Genomic DNA, 16,605 nt, shown 5'->3' on the forward strand with positions numbered 1-16,605 from the left:
GCACCCTCCTTTCAGGTGTATGCATCTATATACATTTTCTATATAAAGGTCCTTCTCTGCAAAGCTGCTTTCTAGCTCATTAGACCCCTGCTTGTGTGTTGCCTGTAGGTGTTCCCTTCTTGTTGAACTTGATGAGGTTCCTGTCCACCCATTTCCGCAGCCTGTGATTCTGTGTGGAACAAGCATTATTGTTCTGGAGGTTGAATCTGCATGTGAAAGGATAAGTTAATGAGGAAGCATCTAGGTTGTTTGTTGGCTGAGACCAAAAGAGAGATAGTTTGGTAGATCTTTGTGGTCTTACATCTTGGGGCTGATCCTGTTCTTAGTCTTGTAGGACAGCTCTCTGCATCTCAAGTCAGTTGGACAGTCCCACTGCATAGAACAAAGCTTACAAACCGAAGTATAACTTGGCAGTTTTTCCATGTACATATTGAATGGCATGGGTGTTCTATCTCTATATCCAAACAACAGCAAGGTGCAGGGCGTAATTGCACACAGCTTTGAGTAAGGCTTCCTCTTTGCTGTTGTCATCAAGAGAGGATTCAGCAGCTCTCAAGTACACATACAGTTTCAGCTGATTGTTGCTTCTTAAGAGGTCATATTTAGCCTTGGTGCTAATAGACCTATGTAGCTATGTATCTGTGCATCACAGTCGTGAAGCAATAAGGATGGTAGCTTATAAGGAGCTAATCATAGCTTTGGTCTCGTATTTGGCACCACATCTATTAATGATTATCTGACATCACTAAAGTTTCTTTAAGATACAGATGCTATAGTTGATAAGTCGTGGTGATATGTTAGGTCTTGATTCTTCCAAGATGCTTTCTTCCATCTAATTTTGTTTGCCAGTTGCCACTTGTACATAAGTAAATAAGCTGTGCCAGTTTACGTCTGCATAGCCTGCAAGGCTATGTAGTGCTGTCCATAACAGCACATTTACTGAAGTCCTCAAAAAAAAAAGCTTTCAGATTTGGGCATGTAGAACTCATCGTGCTGTCCAGCTGCTGTAAGCAGGATTCCTTTGTTAGTGCTCATTTGAGCTGATGCACATGAGCAGTTCAAACACCAGAAGACTCATGTGCATCAGTCACTTGCTCATGATGATCAGAAGGCTGTCCAATAACAGATTTCATTACATATTGCCAAACAAACACCAGTGTGCATTTTTTGATCAGCCATCTATTAAGAAGGCAGAGTTTGGACATGTGTTGTGTGTAGACTAGCTAAGATTTGCAAAGCTCACATACATTAGTTATACAGATCAAAGTCCTTCCGAGCAGGATGGCTCCCCACTTACAGTCATAAGAAACATCTCAAGGGTTAGGTGTGGTTTTTTTTTTTGAATATGGGTCTTGATTTCAGCCATGTGAGGAAAAATGTCTTGGATACAAAACTCTGGTCTAGATTGTGAGACCAGGCAATTTTTGGCGTGTTCTCTTAGCTCGTTTCACTTTCAAGGATAAATGTAGTTAATCCTCTAAACCATCACCAAGATCTGCATGATTATCAAATTAATTAATTTAGGGCTGCCCACATTTCTTGCTTCACTATTTTAATCATTAGCACTAGCACTATGAGCTGCAGTGAATCCTTGCATGTGACAGACTTATGCAAGAATTAAGCTTACGTTTGCATGTGTTGTGTGAATACATTTTATTCATTGACAGGAGATGAGTAGCAAAATTAGCACCATCAACAGGAACTCCTCAGCGGCATACCCAGTTTTAAAGGACTTGTGTTTGTGGTGCGACTGGCACCAGATGGCAGCCCACCGTGTCACTCTTCATATTCATTTGCCCTGCAGACTGCCTTGACTTCTCAGTCACTTGCGTGCTCGAGTTGTGCGCTCTGACCTGCTATGTGTATTTGAGTTACTTGCAAGTGTTTGGTGTGGGATTGTCACAGTAGCTAACACCAAGAGTGAAGAGTTTTAATGCAGCTTAAGATAGGATCTAGAGCTGGCACGGAAACAACCCTTGCAGGCTGTAAGTGTAAGGTAAAGCTATGGCTGCCCTGGATTACCCTACTGTCTGCCTGCTGCATTCTACTATGTGCTGTGAAAGCTGTCATTTGCAGAATGCACACAGTACACATTACTGGTCTGAATTACTAGGTGAAGAATTTTTCAAGTGAATAAGCTACAAACCTTTTTAAAGTTGTGCTGATTTTATAAATCATCAATGTCAGGACTTGTTTAAGTACAGGTTTGAACAATATAATGTTTTCCAATTACAGGGAACCTTCAAATGTGGATGTAGTTCGCCTGGTACAGAACACTGCCATGGGTAGGAAAGTAAAGTAACCATTCTAGAATAATTCTCTGCAAAAATATTTGAACACTGAATATGTTTGAATACATTACAAAGATTGTGTATATGACTGGTGAGAAGCAGTTTTCTAGTACTAGGAGGTGTACCAGCAATATTCAATGCTCCTTTGACATGAACTGAAAAGAATGCATCTTCAAAGTAATTCTTATTTCCATGCATCTCTTTTAAATACTGCTCACAATTTCTTTGACTTCCTAACTAGCAATTATTTATTAGAATAGACTGTAATTTATTTTTCCATTAATCAAAGCAAAAGAAGATCAAATTCAGTTTGGTTTGGATCCATTTGTGGATTTTTTTTTTTTTAAAAAGAGGTAATTGATTAGCTGGACTTCTCAACTTGTTCCTTAAAGTAAGTGCTGCCTTCAGCTCTTATGATCGTGATTTCACAGGTGGAAAAAGATATCTTGGAAAAGTAAACCAAATTGAAGAGTTTGAGAGCGTCTGTCAGAGTTAATCTAAATGTCTGTCATCTTCTGTATGCGGCACAGAAGAAAGCTATCAAAGCTGCTTTTGGCAGAGCATGTGACTGTAATTTAAGGAAGACCTTACTTCCAGAGTATTGACATTAATCTTCTCTAGAAATCCTCATTCAGTGGTTTGATTTCATGACAGGAAGATATTGACTCTCATACCAAAATATGTACTAAACTTGTTAGCTTATGTAGTTTGAATGCAGCCAGTTAATTGTAGTAGTAGTGCTTTTTATGGACAGTCTTAAATGAATCACAGGTTTAACAGGGTAACTTTAATGCTCATATGCAACATTTGTGTGAAAAATGCGTGACGAGGAGTTACCACTCTAAGTGGAGTACTTCTGTTTGGTTATGTCCACAGTTGTTACTAAATGTTTGACGAAACAGTGTCAAGGGGAGTTTTGATGAGATCTGAAAGTGGCTCACTCCAGAGCATGCTTGTGGGTTGTTGTTTTTATTCTCTATTTCAATTAAACTTGGAAATATGCTTAAGCTATAAAATGTGATCTGACTGATATACGGCTATAGTCAATGTCTGACATTGTGCTCATAATTTATGAGATGTTTGAAACATGAAATACTGTTTTGATCAGTTAAGTTTGCTGAGATTGTTTACTGAGTGACTAGGGATTGGTGCGAGTTTTATCTTGAGGAAACAAAGCATGCTTTATATTTTAAAACTGTTTACTTTGAAACCTGAAATTAATGACACTCAGTGTAGAATTCAGACTGTGTGTTGATTTAAATGAAATAGCTAAAATGTCATGCAGTTCCTCAGACAACCTGCAGTGCAGTCTGAAGGCACACTGGTTGTGTGCTGCTGTTGGTGTGACTGATGAAAGTCAGAGTAACAGTGTGCCTGGGGCAGACTTGATGCCTATATACTTACTGGATCTTGAATGAGTTGAATGTACAAGAGTTGACACTGTACCCACGCTGCAGATGATGGAAAAAGGTGGTTTAGTAAGATGATGTGAGCTTTAATTGGTATATGTGTTGAACTGGAAGTTAATTGAAGCATTCACAAACTGCAGGGGGATTCTGATGTCTTTTGGCACCTCTGTGCTTCCTCTTTCTGGTCTGCCTGCTGTGACAGTCTTAGGGTCCTCTGTACCAAACAAGACTCAGCTGCTGTTTTGCTCTTCGTTCTCAAGGAGAGAAGAAACAGACTTTGCATTTTCAGTATGTCTGCTCCAAAAAGTATCCATTTCTCCCAGGAATTGTAACTGTTTTATAAAGATGCTAATAAGATGGATAATTATTTGCCTTCTAGTTTTCATGCAGACTAGTTGCTATATATTTGTGGTTCATTGAATGTCCTCTATTTATCTTGCTTCTTTTGTAAGCTTTCCCAAGAAACCTACCCTCTGTTTTAGCTTCTAGTGCATAGTAGAAACAGTATTTAATTGATCTGTGACACTAAACGGAGAACGATCTTCTCTCTCCTTCTGTGCTGCAACTGCTACTATCAATATGGCATTTGCATATTGGTGGCATTTAGGTATTTGCTAAGCTCATATGTTCTACTTGTTTCAGATAAGTAGGGATGCCTGATGTAAAATAGATTAATCCAGAAACTAATTTACAGCATATCCTAGTTCTTTTGGGATGTATCTTTTTAAGGCAACGTGTCATTTCCTCAAAACATGGAATTACACTGGTCAACTGGCAAAACCAGTTGTATCTGAAGTCATTGTGTGTTTTAAAACATTTCTGAATTTTAGATTGGTTGGTTTTGTTCTTTTAACGGGACCCAATCATTGAAGAATATGTAACTTCATACATTTAACGTTTTGTCTTATGTGAGGAAAATTACTTAGGCTCTTCTTACCTTAGAGAAACTGCTTGGAGTCCATGCTCATTTAATACTTATCACCATTAGCGCAGTTTGTTCTTTCTTTTTCTTATCTGTCCATGTTATCTGTCTCGTATGATTGTTCTGCCCCTCCTTATGCGGTGTATTAAAACAATAGTTATTCTTGGCAAATAATTTTGAAGTCTGCATGCAGAGAGGGGGAGGGAGGTGAGCTTTTCAGTCTGTCCTTTTCTCTATGGAAGAGAAGGTGTTGGTGGCAACTGGTTGCGTTCTGAATGTTTAGTAAGAGATGCGTGAATGTAGCTGCTAGGACTGTGTGCCCAACAGTTATTTATGATTTCCTATATAGAAGAGGTGGCAGGCTAAAGATATAGGGCATGAATGTAATTGAGGAGAACATTTAGAGTGCAGTGAGTAGATGACTTCACAAGTTGGTACTTGTTTAGTTTATACGAACAGTAAAGGAGCACTGAAGTTCTGAGCTAATGGCCTTGAATTATCCAGCCTGAACTACTCAGGAATCAACTCTACTCAGAAAGCACATCATCTGTCCCCCACTCTGTTCTGCTTTTTCAATAAAGTCATTGTAACATTGGAGAATATAGCTGACATTTGTTACATAAACAAAAAAATAAGAACTGAAATGGTTAATGACGGACTCTTTGCCACTGTAAAGAACTTTTTTTTTTTTCCCCGTAGAATACTAAATAAGGAGCTTCTTTTTTTTTTTTAAATTTCTGTTGTTTGGGGCAAGCTTTGGTAATATATATTCTATTAAGACACTGCTATTTTTTCCTGTTCAATTTAGAATGACTTTTCCCACGGTGACTGCGTGTCAAGTAGTGAGACTAGTTTGCTAGAACAAACCACAGCACCTCATGATGGATTACCAATGGCTTCCCATAGACCTCAGCGAGAAGGTAAGTTGTCTGAGATTTCTTTTGAGAAACACTTGAAGGTGGTTTTTTGAATGCTGAATTCTGCCTGGAGTTGTAGAAATATTGCATCTGTGTCACTGTTCATCTGAATGAAAAACTGCAGTGACTGGTAGATATAATAGCTTCTCTGCTCTCAACATGGTCTTTTCTTTATTATAACAAATTATCATTCTTGTTAGGTGCTAACTAGTAGTGACTGCATGCACAAAAATTGATTGCAAATGGGCTTCCTCCTGAAGGATGAAGTGGGATATAGGACAAAACAAGAACATTTAATGCTCTTGTATTAAAGATGTTTAGATTTTTGAAGCAAAACTAAACATGAAGGTACAGTGAAACAGTGGATAGCTTTTGCTAATTGATTCAGTTGTATGTCATTAGTATCAAAAACACAAACAAAGAAATAAAAAAAACACATAATGGGAGGTTTTGTAGAAGTGGTAGTTTGGAGGAATGAGAAGCTTTCCATAAAAAAAGTAAGTTATCTTTTGGCTTTGCTGGGGAAATGAGAACAAGGCTTCAGAGTGTAAACAAAACTTTTCTATGTAAGTGCCAGTACAGTTTCTTGTCTTTGAAAAAATAAGCATTGTTGAAAACAGGTTTATTCTTATCCTTTGTTCTCCATCAAGAATAGCAAATCACTTGCCTACTCAAAATTAGTCTACACTAACCTGCAGATAGTGAAAAGCTGGCAATCTGGGAAAACTATTGCTACTCTTTTTGTCCTCATAAATGTCCTTTTGTCTCTCCTGTGGAAATTTAATTACAGTTTGAAGGCAGGCAATTTGAGAGTTTTAATTCCTTGCATAAAACACAGACAAAAATAGTGGCAGATTACAGACAATAAACCTGTTTCAAATGCTTTTACACAGTTGAAAGTGTTCATATTGACATATTAGAAACACAAAAGGGAGACTGTCTTTAGCAACATTCTTGAATTTAATTAACAGAAGCACAGGACAGTTGAATAATCAGCTCTAGCAGAGAGCTTAAAGTTTTCTTAGCATTCATATTATCTTAGTTTGAAACTACAGTGAAGGATCAGAATTATTTTGTGATACTTGCTATGTAGGTATATATAAAAGAGTCCCTGCTACAAAAATTTCCTTGCTCGGTTAGGTACAGTGCTGATAATAAAACATTTTATATGTTCTTAGCTGGGATGAATGTGATTTTTAGAAATCTTATAACTTAAAATGGGAGCAGTGTCGTGTATACATGCTTGACTTCATCATCCTGAATGCATGTGTTGTGTGAGAAATAGATGTGGAGATGTAACACACCTCATTGGCTTGTACAGTCAAACATTTCTTGGTCTAGCCATTTAGACTATTTAAAACATTTTTATGGAAACAGTTTTAAAAGCAGTCTATTGAAACTGTGGAAGTAAAGCTGTGCAGCAACAACACTGTAATCACCTGTTGTATCATGCATTACGATAGAGTATGCAACAGAAAGAAAAAGAAGTTAAGGAAGCTGAATGTACTACATTGTGTAATAAAATTTCTTTATACATGAGGACAAATATATTTAGCATTGTCAACATTCAATAGTTTAAAATAAACACAACCTCGTTAGTAAAGAAGCTTGTCTGTGAATGTTAATGGTGTTAGTTTCTATAATAACATATGCTAAATGTATGCATGTAGTCAAATGTAATTTAAAGCACTATTCTCAGTTCCAGTCATGGGAATTAACTTTGTAATTAACTTAGGGATATCAAGTCAACTGATGGTATCAATTTTAACATTTGTTCATAAGTAACTTTACTGCACCAAAACTCATGTTAGCCATGGTCCTTTTTCTAATAGTGCTTGACAGGTAGAAATTCTTCTGTGCTGGCGTATCTCAGCTACGTGAGGATTTTTATATAGATTATTACCTGAACAATGTAATGTGCCCTCAAGAAAATCTCCAGACCCTGAAAGCTGTATTGTGCTGCTTCTTACCAAGTTGCAGACAGAACTCACCTGTTCCTGAATAGAGTAGACTATAGGAAAAGGAATGGTGAAGTAGCAAGTACTTTGAAGTGCCTTTCTTTCTTTTCAGTTCAATTTGATGATACTCTTTACAGTACGACTTTAGCAGCCTTCTGCTTCTCCTCTTCATTTTCTGTTTGCTAGCACTCATTTCTGTCTCCACCAGGCCTTCGCCAAGTGTTTCCTTCCACCTAAGTGCCTTTTGAAAATGTGATTCTTCTGCTTTAGTTTGCTGTCACTACTACTTGATGTTTCAGAAATGTGGATGTGGAAGGCACTATCACTGCCTTTTATCAGCACTTGTTACTTATTGGATTAAAGATACAATTTGACTTCCTTTCATTCTCTTTTTGCTTATAGTGGTTATATTGTTGTATTTATGTGACTTTCAGTCTAAATAAGCTCTTGGCTAATGCACAGATTCCCATGATCTGCAATGAAGGTGTTGTCATTGAGCCAAAGAAATATGTAGAGAATGAGGGTCCACCTGCCCCCTGCAGTTTGTTATAATAGAATTGTGTCTGAGAAAGAGTGGTTTTGTGTGAGTCTGTAGATAGCATATAGTGATTCTAGTGAGTGGCTGGGCAAGATGATCTACAATAAGGTGTTTTTCTTTCAGCTGTACACATTGAGAAGATAACCCTGAAAGGAGTACCAAGAAAAAGGGCTGACAAACATTTGGAGTACACATTCAAAGTAAGTGAATAACCTTCAGAATATTAATTGTCTTCATGATATATATATACTGCAGGTATATACGGCTTGTTTCACATACCTACTTAGAAGGTCATTTTGAATTGCATTAGAGTCTTTGGAAATTCTTGAAATTATCCTATAATTGTGTTGGATTCTGTGTGCTTTAAGTAATTGTGGGCATAAGGTGGGAAGGTGTAGAATACCAGCCATAGCTGAGTGTGTGACATCACTTCAGGAAACTTGACGTTTGCGAATTTGGGGTAGGCATTACAAAAAATTCTAAAACTAGTTCATGGTTTGCTGAAGTGGCATAGGAGCTCAGTTCTTGTGTCTGCAATTAGATATTGCTTGGAGTCATATGGTCATCTTAGATCTCTTTCATGAGTGTTTACCCTAAGAGGGGGGGATTCTGTGGCTTTTGACAAAACTGGAGTTGCATTGTTTGTTTGGGGTTTTGCTTGTTAAGGTAAAAACAAACAAGCTAAAAAAATAGTCAACTAACTTGAAGGCCTACTTAGTATATTCTTCATATATTACAATAGCCAGAGGTAATGTGTAAAACAATTAGTGAGTGAATTAAAAAGCACAAAGCACTGCTTCTTACTACTTCGGAAAATTGGCTTTTGGTATTGAGCTCTGGTATTAAAGGCTGTAGGTGTTAAATAATAGCTGCTAAGGCTGTTGGTGGTGATGTACTAATTGAATCAAACTAGTAATTTTCTTAGCAGGAGCTGACTAACATGAATCATTTGGCCAATAGATGTGAGTCTGGTAGTACAATTGATTTGAACACAGAGTTATATTTTACATTTTCCCCAAACAGAAGAATGTTTTAGATCAAACATTATAACTGGCCATTTGACACAGGTCATGGGTGCCCTTTTAGAAGGTGGACTTGAAAAAATGCTGTTTTGAACTGGAAACTGACATATTGATCCCAAAGCTTGATATTGCATTATTTTTCTCAAAATATGCATGTGAAGGTGTTGGTTTACTACCTGCATGTTGTGTCAGAGCAATAAGGTAATGAAATTTTTTACAAGCTTTTACCAAAATGTTGTCTGATTCTTGAGTAACTCTAGTAACTTGCAGTACTTTTTATGAATTGTACCCTACAACAACTTCTTTCTGACCATATAAGAGTCAGGCCTGAGGCAGATAAAATTATTTTAGAAGTAATGGAAACAGATTTTGGTTTTTTTCCTTTTTTGTTTTGATTCATGATGGTGACAGCAAGAGCTCAATCCAGTATATCTGACCTACAGTCTTTTTCTCTGGTGCCTGGCTTTTTGGAGTTAATGATGACCGTTTGATACAGGTCTTGTAATTACACAGCCTTCTGCCTGGCTTGTTTCCTAGTCAGTTAGTAATCTTCAGGGACTTGACGGCAGTAACTGGAATGTGTTCAAACTCTAGCCACAAATGAAGGTCATCTTCAAATGTACACGCAAGATTAGTACAAGTCTTTCAAGAAGTACACCAGTATCCCTGTTTTGCTTGGTATTTACTTACCTGCAAGTGTGAACTCTTGCATTGAGATCATCAGATTTAGGGAAATGTCGAAGTCAGCTTACTGGTATGGTATTTGGAAAAAGAAACTTTCCTCATTCTCTTTTCCTTCCTTACTAGGTGGTTTGGTCTGATCTTTCGGTAACATGTGTAACAAAAACACACCAGGAGCTTCAGGAATTCCTGCTAAAAGTAGGTATTGCAATACAAAAGTAGTGTTCACACATCGAGTTTGTAACTTCAGAAGTACTCTAGAAGATCTCTAATTTCTGGGATGTAATTAGAGAAACAAAAGTGTACTACTGGATTTTTGTACTTCACAATTGTGCTAACCACTTAAATAGTATATTTTATGGTGGAGCATTTTGACAGATAAAGAAGCTCAGCAGAATGTTTGGGGAATTTCCAAGGAGGAGATAGTTCCTCATCTGAATTGTTCTAACAGTTTTAATTTAACTACCATGAAACTACCAGACGAGTTCTTAGTACAAGCACTACTCATTTGCTTATTGGTGTCCCTGTTAGAATGACTGTAAGAGTATAATTTGTTGGGATTAATCAGTGAGACAGAGCCATGAGCATAACAGTTCTTAATTTTACTGCTGTGTTCTTCCTTAGAGCAATGGCAAGGTACTCACTGTCACAGGGAGTTAAATCTGAGAAAATCTAATAACTGTTTGGGTGTGTGTTGAAAAAAAGTATAACTTCTTTAAGTTGTTCTCCCCCCAACCCTAAGCAGGGAATGCATTTGTGCACATAGGCCGCTAGACCCTATGAGTATGATGGCCTCGAACTGTGTGTATCATTGGTGTCTAATATTTTGGATTCCACGTATTCTGGGGAATTCTCACTGTTCAGGGCACTAATAAAAGATGTTTGGGGTGTTTTTTTGATAGCATCTGGTGTTCTTAAGTGCAGTGTTAACTGCAAGTGGAAAGCCAGTTACTATACTAAGGTCACTGTCTTGTTCACTGTTTGAATTATCAACGTTATGTTTTCTAGTGTTGCAGAAATGAAGCAGTGAGTATTCACTGCTGCTTTAGTCTAGTTGGAATATCTAGTTCCAAGAGTTAACAGAACTTGATTTGTGAGGATTTGAATTATGGGTGGCATGTCTGGTTGCGGATAGGGTGTCCAACAACACAGACTACTTGCATCTGCTCCTGAGGAGAACTTTAAAAGCAGGACTGTCATATAAAATCCTGTGCAGCTCAGGGATGAATGTTCAGCTGCATGTCTCCTGTTTTCCTACCTGTAAAGACAAATGTGAGTTTCTGAAATGGACCCTCTAAATACCTACTTGCTGTCAGGAGGAATTGGAGGAGGAACCAGGCAAACAGAATCCAAAATGTTGCACAACTGTCCAGTTTGACTGATGGCCGCCCTTTACATGTAGAGTGTTCTGTGTGCTGTCTGACTGCTCCAGCAGAGTCTGGATATCTAGGAGATGGCAGGACGAGAGGAAGACAAGCACAGGCTGCTAGTGGTAGTGACAAGGCTGTCTCGTTACCAGAAATTAAGATACTAAGCACCTCCTCTTGAGTTTGTGTAACTCTGAATCTTTAGCTACTGAAGGAATTTAATTCCGTTTAATGAAACTTTTAAAGAAAAAAAAATGTATGGTTCTTGCTGGAGACAAATTCAGAGTTCCTCAATAGCACATATTAAAACCAAAGAGGTCAGTTAAGAAAAGCTGTTTTCAGCACTTCTTTCTGTTTTTATATCTAATACACTTCTGGTGCTAGAGCACCGTACTGGTCTAATACTAACTGCACTTGACTGTCTGGATTCCAAAAGTTCTTTTTATTTATGCTACCAGGAAGTTATCTACATTAGACATCGTGTGTCTCTGTTGGTAGCACTTCATTCAGTGAAGTAATTACTTTGTGCTTTGCTGTAGTGCCACTAGCAGTATGTAATATCCAGCGGGCGCTCTGGATTGGGTGTATTCCACATATGCAAGAGGAAGACGCTACTGTAGTGTAAATTACTTAGTGCTCGATCATAACTGATGACAGATGTTAATCAGATCAGCAATAGCTTTTAACTTTAGGAAACAGCATTTTTGCAATAGCACTGTACTTTTAATTGCCCCAAAATTAGGGGACTTTTTTTTAATATAAATTAACGAATTTAATCACTTTCATATACTTAAGTACATTATTAGGGAAGTGATAAATGGAATGGGAAAACCTTTTTTCTAGAGAATATTTTTCTTTTAAAATAGACATGCTCTTTAGCAGCCAGAATTTTGCGTTCTCAATTAGAACATCAGAAGACCTCACTTCAATGCTCGTGTTGGTATAATGAATTTTCCTAAGAGTTTTCAGTGTTAAGAGCAACCGGAGGTCTTGCTAGCGGTAGTCCCAGCATTGCCCACTGAAGTCTAGTGTATTATACAACTTAAACAGTCTCCCTTTTACTCCTGTTTCTTTAAAATAACTTAATCTCACTGAGTGGTAATAGTGAGTATAGTGCATTCAGTCCTCTCTGGTAATTTTGTTACTTTCAAACCTACTTTCTGTGTGTGAAGGATTTAAAGGCATAAATAAAAAAAACAACCGTGAATTACTCTGGAAAAGAACATAGTATTCGTAAATTTCCACATATAGTTCTTTCAAATAGAGTTTTAAACATCTTGCACCTGGGTTTGATGGCAGGCTTTACAGTGGACTGTTCCTCTAGCAAATGTAAGTTATGATGATTTGTTGTACCTTCAGTCTGTAAATTACCTTACTCAAACAGGAACAATAGAGTTTCTTGTTGATACCAAAAGGTATGAAGACTGATGGTGAACAAATAGTTTTAAAATGTCAGCTATTTGTTTTTCAACATTAACCTTTTTCTCAGCTCCCAAAGGAACTGTCTTCTGAAGCTTTTGACAAGACTATTTTAAGAGCACTAAATCAGGGTTTTCAGAAGAGGGAAGAACGAAGGCATCCTGATCTTGAGCCCATAATCAGGTAAGTATTTTAGCAAATATTCTGAAATGCATCACCTGAAAAGTGATTGAAGTCCAACTAGATGATGTAGGGAGAGTGGAAGTTCTGCTGCCTAAATGGAATTTATGAAGAAAATGGGAAGGCAGTGATGAAATAAATAACCTGAACTCCCCCCCCCGCTTTTGATTGAGAATCTTATTGAACTTTAATGGATTACTTCTTCAGAAGTAGTTATACAATTATGAAAATAATTGTCCTGAGCAGCATAATATAGTAAAGATCAGCACTTAGCGAGGGTTGTCTTACCACTGTTATACAAAGGCATATTTAGAAACATTAAAAACAGTAACTCAAAACACATATGTTCTATTTTTGTGACAGCATATAGTGACAGAACAGAATTTGGAAAAGAATAAACAGTAATAGTGAAGTATGTGTGTAACATTAAATGTAGGTCACATATTTGTAAGAAAATGGCCCATACCTCATAACCCGCCTTGAGGCTGCTCACTGGGATGTGTGACCTGTTATTCCTGTCCTGTAACTGGGAACACCAGTATGAATTTGGGTGGGCCTCCCTGATCTTTTAGTTTGTTACAGATGTCTGGTTGCATTTGTTCTTTGTGTCAAGCTTGTTCAAAACAACTTAAATTATTCATCAAGCTAGGCAGTGTCTCTTGAGTTAGGGTACTCATTGAACATTGGGCACTGCTTTTCAAGCTTCTGCTCAGAATATGCCACGGGTCCAAGATCTTTTGGGTTTGTCCTAATAGGTTAGAAGATAGGGAGCTTCTCTGTGCCTCAGCATCCCCTTTCCCAATTTTCTTTTATTTTGATCTGTAGTATTATATGTTTGTCCTCATTGGCTTGATTGTCAAGCGAAAAACTACATCTTTGCAAATAACATTTGGCTAATAAACGTTCTGGTTTTAAATGGATGAACTTGATAAATAGAAGTTGACTGAAGAGAACATAGCTGTAATACAGGAAGGTTGTGAAGCCTCACTGCACAGTAATTGCAAACTCAAGAGATTCAGAATGAGGATAACCTTTGAACGTATCCAGCCGTGTTATGGTATGGAACTATTATTACAATTCACAAGCAAAGTTGTGACTTTACTGGAGTGTTAAGTGAATAATATCATAATAGCATTACTGTATGCAAATTGCATTTGCTTAGAGTATTGGTTTAGCATGAATACATGTTTAGTTAGAGGTCCTAAATATGTGCCCAGTTGCCAAAAATTGCTCTCCTCTACTTTCCCTCTGGAAAAAATAGAACTGAATAGTTCTTTCTGGAAAGCAGGAACTGAAAACTTAATGTGGGATGTAAAAACTATTAAATCTTGGTTTATTTTCTTATCTGCAGCTAATAAAGTTTTCACTGATCTCTTGGGAACAGACTCAGACCAGTGCAGACTCAGAGCAGAATTGAGAATTCCACCTTTTGCTCTTGGAGATAATTATGAAACTCAAATACTGACATTATAGGTGTATTTGACTTTGTATTTAACCAAATAAGTGTATTTAAGAAACAGGTGCATTGTTTTGGGAAATTAAATGTTAAAATATAAAGTTCAGTGCTTTTTTGACTCAGTCCAAACCCCTTCTCAGTAAAACATTGTGGGGAATAAAATGTTTAAATTGTGATGACTCAAAAGCACCTACGTTTTAAATTACAAAAAATTATTTGTACAAGTTTCTTGTGCTGGCTGTACTGCAGCCCCATACTAGCACTGAACAACAAAGCCCAAAAGTAGCCTTTAACATTTTTTATGCTGAACGTGGAAGTTCAAGTGTTTGGATTTATTAAGAACTACCTACTTCACTCTTAAATGGTACTGTAGTGTATTTTTGTATTCTTCCTATGGAATGTCACTTACAGTTTAACAAACTCTGATTTACATTTCAGGCAGCTATTTTCAAATACATCACAAGCTTTTCTGCAGAATCAGAGAGTATACAACTTCTTCCAATCAATTTCATCAGAATCTTTGCACACTCACAGTAAGAAATATACTAATACTTTTATAGACTTTAAATATAAAAAGCTATTCTTTCTTTATGCCTAATTATGCATATATTTGCATATATATGCATACATGTTACATTGTATTCCACTGGTCATATTTAAATTGCCTCCCAATGAATAGTTGCTTCAGCAGATACTTGTGCTTTTGACAGCTGGAATGTGCTATGTATCATCAGCCTCTGTTCTTTTCTTTCTCTTTTCTTCTTGGTACCATCGTGCTGTTAAAATAGGAATTACGAATTGAGGGAGTGAACAGTTTGGGACTTTTTTCTTCTAAGAAATCTTAAAATTTGTAAGAAAAAGCTTGAACTGACCCAAAAAAGTCACATCTGCTTTTTATGTAAGATTCCTTTTGGGTACATACTATGTGAAAAGCAGGGTGGCCTCTATTTCAGAACATATGGAATCTTGTTCAGGGGATTTGCATTGCAGAGATTTCCTTGGTGGACCTTGTACTTGTGTAATGCAAAGTGTTTGTGCAACCTCAGCCTAGATTCTCTGTAAGGGTGCTTTAGGTTGTGGTCGTGCAGTCTTTGCTCCTGTTGAATCTTTTTGTCACTCAGTGTGTGTTATACACCATGACAGTTAAGGCACTGACAGTGAGGTCCTTGCCTCAGAACTTGCAGATCTTAGGAATTAAATTTCAAACAGACTGCTTGTGTGTGCTTGGAAGGAAATAGAGGAATGATAGCTGACTTTAATTTGAAATTGTGTGTGTGATCAGATAGAGTCCTTCTGATTAGGGGAGAAGCTGTAGGTCATTTTGTAATTTCTTTTTGGGTTTTTTTAGTAATACTTAGGGCATTCTTATGTGGCAGTTTCATGAAAAATTTAAGGTATTGACATCCAGAATGGTTGTGAAACTGGCTGGAATTTACTGCTGTGAAAACTGACAACTCTGTACTGCAAAGCTGCGTGGGGGAGGAAAGCATTTCCAAAGTCTGGAGATATTGATGTTAATGATAGATATGCCGCACAGGATGTGCGTATTTTAGTCTGTAGACTACATCTAAGTGGAAAAAGCTTGGAAATGCATTGTTTTATATGATTGTAATTTGAAAAGGGCTGAAAAAGAACCAGTGCTGAGTTCCATCGAGCTAGGCTCAAATGTGTTAGTGCAGGGCAGAAGTGATCTGTGGGGTATGTAGATTAAAAGGATAAAACGGACAAATTTCAGTTCTGCAAGAAATTTTGCAGGTTGTAGCGTGATCATAAATGGGAGATAATTTGTATTATAATAATTAAGTAATTTGGTACATGAATTTTCATAAGGATTTGTTAGATCTAGAATGCACGGTGGAGGAACTTAACTGTTTAGCTGAGAGGGGGAAGAACTCCAAGCTTCAAAGACCAAAGAGCCATAATGTAAAGAGGATGATCTCTTCTCTCTGGTAGATAAGACAGAAAGCACTGTACTTAACTTGCTGTCCGGAAGATTAGCACCAGAGGCAGACAAAAAATTGGTAATTAACTGACAAATCCAAAGCAGTGAGACAGGTCGGAGATCAAGGCAGAAAAACAAGTCAGTAGGTCAGGATTAAGAACAGGATCAGCAAGGTATGTCGCCAGGCACAGGCATGGCTGCAGTGGAACCCGTGCCAGGACCTGAGTTTAGATGTGACTTTGAAGCCAAAGGATGGGGGCCCCGGATGAGGACTCTCTCAGTTCTTTTCCCAGCACTCTCATGCAGAATTGCAGAACTGCACTGTGTTAGGTTGGATCTTGAGCACAGACAGGTAAAACCTGTGGGAGGGCAGGAAAAAGGTTGCAAAGCCCATCGGTCTGGTTCAAGGCCCTGCCATTGAGTTCAATATTAAGATGAAGTTTGGTGAAGACAAATAGCACAATAAATTTAAGCATAATTGTTTTTCTTTTGAGAAAGGGGAC

The 16,605-nt window shown here is 37.5% G+C and overlaps 1 protein-coding gene across 5 annotated transcripts in view; it reads left to right on the forward strand.

Annotated features, from left to right (window-relative positions):
• Positions 1 to 16,605, forward strand: part of ZCCHC2 (zinc finger CCHC-type containing 2) — a 40,699-nt gene that overhangs the window by 7,388 nt on the left and 16,706 nt on the right. For all 5 annotated transcript variants that reach the window (XR_008448508.1, XM_009569400.2, XM_054058673.1 and 2 more), the window contains exons 2-6: positions 5,431 to 5,542; positions 8,159 to 8,235; positions 9,865 to 9,936; positions 12,595 to 12,707; positions 14,599 to 14,693. Coding sequence is in view for 4 of the 5 variants with exons in the window: in XM_009569400.2 (XP_009567695.2) it covers positions 5,431 to 5,542; positions 8,159 to 8,235; positions 9,865 to 9,936; positions 12,595 to 12,707; positions 14,599 to 14,693 (469 nt within the window). In the remaining variant the exon portion in view is untranslated. The remainder of the gene's footprint in view (positions 1 to 5,430; positions 5,543 to 8,158; positions 8,236 to 9,864; positions 9,937 to 12,594; positions 12,708 to 14,598; positions 14,694 to 16,605) is intronic.

This window comes from Cuculus canorus, chromosome 2 (genome assembly GCF_017976375.1).
Source record: "Cuculus canorus isolate bCucCan1 chromosome 2, bCucCan1.pri, whole genome shotgun sequence".
In the NCBI taxonomy this organism is placed as follows: domain Eukaryota; kingdom Metazoa; phylum Chordata; class Aves; order Cuculiformes; family Cuculidae; genus Cuculus; species Cuculus canorus.